The sequence below is a fragment of the Pelmatolapia mariae genome, linkage group LG16_19, assembly GCF_036321145.2.
Source record: "Pelmatolapia mariae isolate MD_Pm_ZW linkage group LG16_19, Pm_UMD_F_2, whole genome shotgun sequence".
NCBI classification, from domain to species: Eukaryota; Metazoa; Chordata; class Actinopteri; order Cichliformes; family Cichlidae; genus Pelmatolapia; species Pelmatolapia mariae.
The window spans coordinates 59,637,645-59,643,278 of record NC_086241.1 but is presented as its reverse complement, the minus strand read 5'-3'; the positions used below and the strand labels follow the sequence as shown (position 1 = coordinate 59,643,278).

Sequence of the window (5,634 nt, the reverse complement as noted above, 5' to 3'; positions counted from 1 at the left end):
CAGTTTCTATCATGCTCACTATCATGTTCAGGTCAGGTATCAGGTATCACAGTTTTGTCATAGTGTCATAGTTCATTCATAGTTGCCAGTCTTGCCCAGTTTAGGTTTAGTTTTAGTTCTTGCCACTGTTGATAATGTCTTGTTGTATGTTCCTGGTTTTCATCAGCCACAATAAACAGCTCGATTTTAGTTCACCACAGTTTTGTCCTCCTCCATGTCCTGCTCTTGGGTCTACTTCCTAATCACCGGCGTACCCTGCCATGAGTAAGTTTGGGAGTAAGTCAGTAAGTTTGAGCACCTCTGTAAAAGCAGATCAGTTTGCTGATCTGGAGCATTCAGTAGTGTGTTAACACATAAGAAAGACACCAACAATGATCTTAATAGAACAGCTGTTACTCCCCATACTGGGTGGGGATATAAGACCAAACAAGTTAACGTCCATAATTCAGCAATACGAAATATTACTCACAAGTGGAACATGTTCAAGACAGCTGTTAATCTTCTCAGGAGTGCACATCCTAGCAACCCAAGGTTAGACTGTGCAGAAAAATTACATAAAAACCCAAGAGCTACATCTCAGACACAGTTAGCATGTTAAATGTTAATGTTAAACACAATATAATTACAAAAAAGCAGAATGAGTGTTACTTGTTTGGAAGGGCTGTCAGGAGTAAACTCTTCTCTTTAAAAACAAATTGACAGCATGGCTTAGGTTTGCAAAGTTGCGTCTGAACAAACCACAGGACTTCTGGAACACTGTCCGACAGGACCAACGTGGAGAGGTTTGTCCACAATAAAGGTGGTTCTACAAGCTACTGAATCATGGGGTGTACTTAATGCGGGTGGACACAGTGCTTCTGCATTTAACTTAAATTTTGTTACATAAATAATGACACAGAATATAAATGTATTAAAAATATTGTGTATCTGAAGTTGTAGTTAAATATTTTGTGAATCTGCTAAGGTCCAGAGGTTTTATTTTATATTGTTGTGATATATAAAACCTTGTGAAAGTGAAAGAGGGTGCACTTTCTTTTTACCATGACACTAGTAGTTTGTAAAAATAGATATAGTGATAGTGATATATACAGTGTAAAATAAAATGGGGTAAAGTATTAAGTTGCTTCTTATACTTATTATATAAAATATAGGAGAGCGGCCCAATGTTTTAGAATCATGAATGAATGCAGGCTGTATTGATTACTTCAAAGATGAGAGAGTGTTTCTGGAGAGACCAAATATTTTTGAGACATTATAGGATATAATTTCTGCAACAGATTTGAACTCATCATTCTCTAAATTAACTTTTGATATTGTCTTAGTTAATGTATGAAAGTTTCTTCGAAAAAACAGCAGGTGACCCGTACTGTCCGGCTGAAGGTGTATGGGGAGACACCAAAGCTGGTTTCACTTCAGTCTTAAAATGCACAAACTCTGCTGGAAAAAGAAAAAGGGAATGCAAGTAAGAATCCAACTGCTGATCATATTTATTATGTAATAATGTATCAGTTATTTGTTTGACTATTTTTATTTATTTTTTTGTATTGAAATGGCTCCAAGAGTCCACCAACAATGATTGTTTGCATTTGTGACTGGGAACATCATTTGACCAGTTCATAAGTGAACATTTATTTGTGACATTTGTTAAGATATTCAATATTAAAATTAATATTTTCAGCTTAAATGCACAATGGAAAGACGAGGTGTCAGAATGCGTGAACTCAGATCTGTACAATGTACTGCAAAATGCAAAAGTAAGTAAGCTTAAGTTTCATAATTTATGTTAAGAAATTGTTTCCATATGATAGGAAAGTAACTTAATAATCTCTAACTTAATATAGCAACAAATTCTCCAACTGTTATGAGATTTTTACAGAACAGAAAAATGGAAAGTTGTTCATCTTTTTGTCAAAATCACTGTAGTTGATACAGTTAGGCTTGACTAATTCATATGTGCTCTTGTTACAGATTTCTGACACTGGACTTGGGGCATTAGATAAAAATGCAGAAACAATATTTTCTAACCTTAACAATGTCACTCAAAATTCAGGGCGTATTAACACTTTTGCTAATGTGAATGCATCAGTTGATGTACTCAGCACCATGAGTGACAAACTGAAAGTAGTAGACAATGTAACCACAACTAAAGTAAGTATCAAAGAAGCTTTATTTTTATTATTATTTAAATTCTTTAACAAATATTAAAATGAATAAGTATAAATACTTGTACGTAAAGTTGGAATCTTTATGAGTTACAAGGAAACAAATTTCCAATCTATTTATTCACTTTTTTAAATACATTAGCAGTTTTACTATTTACAATTAGTTCATTGCTAATGCAACTCAAGAATTTCCTGCTGCTGTTACTTCATATTAAAAGAGTTCAAGTGCTGAATAACCCTGTCCCTTTTATTGTGAAGAAGCCACAGGAAGCCACACGTCACCACCTTAGCCATTATTCAATTCAATTCAATTCAGTTTTATTTATATAGCGCCAAATCACAACAACAGTCACCTCAAGTTATTAGTTTTGACAGTGGCTTACTCAAAGAAATCGAGGGTCAATCAATGACCAACTAGGGAAGCAGATAAGAAGCTGCATGTGGTAAATTTTGACTAGTTCAGTTTTTCATGATTAATTTTAAGCATTGTAGTTATATCACCCTCAAAACTTTGTTTTTCTTTTCAGAATCTCCTGGCCTCATCCAGTAATCTGCTGGATGAGTCTCTTGAAAACTCATGGAATAAACAGAATCCTGAAAGCAACCAAACCCTGGCTGAGAAATATCTGCAGTCAGTTGAGAATTTAATTAAAATGTCAACCATAAGTAATGATTCTGATCAAAAAAATATAGATATAGGCACATGCAGTGGAAAAACATGCACCAATACGGTGTTCAATGCCGCAGTCACTGTTAGAAGCTCAGGAAATGGCATCGTAAAAACAGCTGGATTCAATAACCTGCAGGACTATTTGCCCAATAGAACAGATCTGACATCTGACATCAACAGTATTGTTGTGTCAACAACCACTACTGAAGGGGGAAAAGAAAACCTTCAGATTACAATAAAGTTCCCATTGCTCACACCCAGGCCTCCCGATGTTAGTCTGCAATGTGTCTCATGGAACTACAACCAGAGCAAATGGACAGATGACGGATGTGTATGGGGGGGTGCTTCTAAACCTGACGAGTGCACTTGCAATCATCTGACTTCATTTGCCATTCTGATGTCCAGGCGTCCCATTGAAATCCCTTACATGACCGAGATAACGTACGCTGGACTTTCTGTGTCGGTGGTGTCACTCGTTATCAGCCTCCTGATAGAACTGACCGTCTGGAGCAAAGTAGTCAAGACAAATACTCTGTATTTGCGCCACACCGCCCATGTGAACATTTCTCTTTGTTTGCTGGTGGCAGATTGCTGTTTTCTGGCATCTTCTAAACCAGAGAGCATTTCAGAAATCTGGTGTAGAATCGCGGCTCTTCTGAAGCATTTCTGCTACCTGGCCATGTTCTTTTGGATGTTGAGCCTGAGCACCACGCTCCTTCATCAGGCAGTTTTCCTGTTTCACAAAGTGAGCAAGAAAACCTATCTGAGGTTCTCGTTGATCCTGGGCTACGTTTGTCCTTTTCTCATTGTTTTCATCACATTTCTCACCAACAACGCCGGCGCTCAAGGCGCGTATTTCAGTACGAAAACCTGTTGGCTGGTCTATTCTGGAACTCTGAAAGGAACCATCTATACATTCATTCTCCCAGTTGGTATAATTGTTTTTATCAACTTGTTTGCCATGATAGTGGTAATCATGAAGCTTTTGGACCATAAGATCACAGAAAAATCTCATGAGAAAGAAATACAGGCCGCCAAAACTGTCCTGAGATCAGTTATTCTTCTGACGCCAATCTTTGGTTTGCCATGGATTTTTGGATTTGCAACATTTAGTCTGGACCTCACAGCTGGAGCTGTGACTTTAGCTGTGAACTACGCTTTTGTTGTGCTCAACGCATTCCAGGTATGGTCACAATTATTAAACTGATCAGACTCAATATCTGTTCTGCTAAAAGTATCGCTTGTTGTTTTTTTTTTTTAAATGCTTGTTTTTCACTTCTAGGGTTTGTTTATTTTGTTGACCACGTGCCTGGGGGACAGAATGGTAAAGTCATTTACTTCTAGAGATAAGAGGCCTACCTAGTTTAGTTACATGCTGCTGTATCACTGTGATAACATTTGAATATATTTAAAGTTTGAAGCCAATGGCAGGAGTGCATGATCTAAAATCCACAGCTGAATCGATGTCATTATTGTTGTAGTTGTTCTCAGGTTTATTCTGTGTTATTTCAGTTATTTTAATAAAATTATTATCAACAGTTATCAAAAATATCCTTGGAAATGTTTTCATCAAACTTTGTTTTTATTCTGATTTTGACAGACCCGTGAAGCACTGCTGAATTCTTTCAGGAAAAAAGTAAGTGAACCACAGCTTGTTTGTAAATGACCACAGTGACTAATAATGAATGACGCACATCTATTTCCTCTGTTCTGCAGGCTCCACCAACCATCAGCGAAAGCTCCACAAAGTTGGAATCAACAACTAAAAAGTCCTAAACAACACCTGTACACCTGTATACTCACAAAACACTACAGTTAAATCAAATATATTAGATTCATGAGCTACATTTACTCTTTGATGTGACTGTTTCTTTGTTGTTTATTCTGGTTTATTTTCAGTAATACAAGTCAGAAATTGTCATAATTGTTGTATGCATATCTGTGTTTCTTTGTTCAATATACATATTCATATGAAATGTGATTTAATAATGCTGTACATTGCACGTCTTAAATAGCACCTAGCAGTGAAGAGGTGAAGGAAAACTCTCAGCTGAAAGGAAAGAAGAAAACCTGCGTGAGGATTTTATTTCTGTAAATGGGATTTGGGCTCACATCTTGCTTCAGTTTTTAAGTTTTCTTTGTCCTGTTCAGCCCACTCCTCATCTGTGTCATCCACTGAAACCCCTTCTCGCGCTGCTTGTGTACAATAAACATGTCACCCTGTCTCTGCTCTGTAACACACAAAAACAAGAATGTACACTCGTCATGTATAAAGATTATACTCTTGGTTATTGTTATTAAAATTACAAGAATCTGAGGTGTGAACTGGGCTTTATGTCATACTGCTCTAACTGCTTTGTAGTCCTTGTCATGACGATCCTGCGCCTTCTGACGGCGTCCTTGCTTGTGTGGCCTTGCAGATGAAATACAATTCTCAGCCACATCGTTAGCAGCAGTTCTCACCTATAATCCGTGCACTTGGAGTTAAAATAAAGTAGCCTGAAAAATAGGCTCTGGATCTTTTACTTTTCAAGGATAGCGTAACCTGTAATAACCCTTTGAGTGATTTTATAATAATACACAGGCTTTTACCTTGTTTACTCATCCAATTAATCTACTGCGAGCTAATGATGATTTCTAATACTGAACTTGTGACTAAGAGGAGGATGGGCATATCCAGGCTGGAAGAAGAACACTGAAAAAAGGGATTGGCCATCTTTTGAATTTATGTAAGCATCTTGCATGTATTCAACACAATTGCTTCATGCTTTAAAGTTAAGTGTAACGATATAGTGTAGAAAC

The 5,634-nt window shown here is 37.0% G+C and overlaps 1 protein-coding gene across 1 annotated transcript; it reads left to right on the top strand.

The window, feature by feature from the left end:
• The first annotated feature begins 1,325 nt into the window (after nucleotides 1–1,325).
• Nucleotides 1,326–5,054, top strand: LOC134646330 (adhesion G protein-coupled receptor F5-like). Its single transcript, XM_063500198.1, has 7 exons — nucleotides 1,326–1,462; nucleotides 1,679–1,754; nucleotides 1,969–2,148; nucleotides 2,690–4,015; nucleotides 4,115–4,156; nucleotides 4,433–4,468; nucleotides 4,549–5,054. The coding sequence occupies exons 1-7, from the start codon at nucleotides 1,326–1,328 to the stop codon at nucleotides 4,606–4,608; spliced, it is 1,857 nt and encodes a 618-aa protein (XP_063356268.1). The 3' UTR covers nucleotides 4,609–5,054.
• Nucleotides 5,055–5,634: the final 580 nt, after the last annotated feature.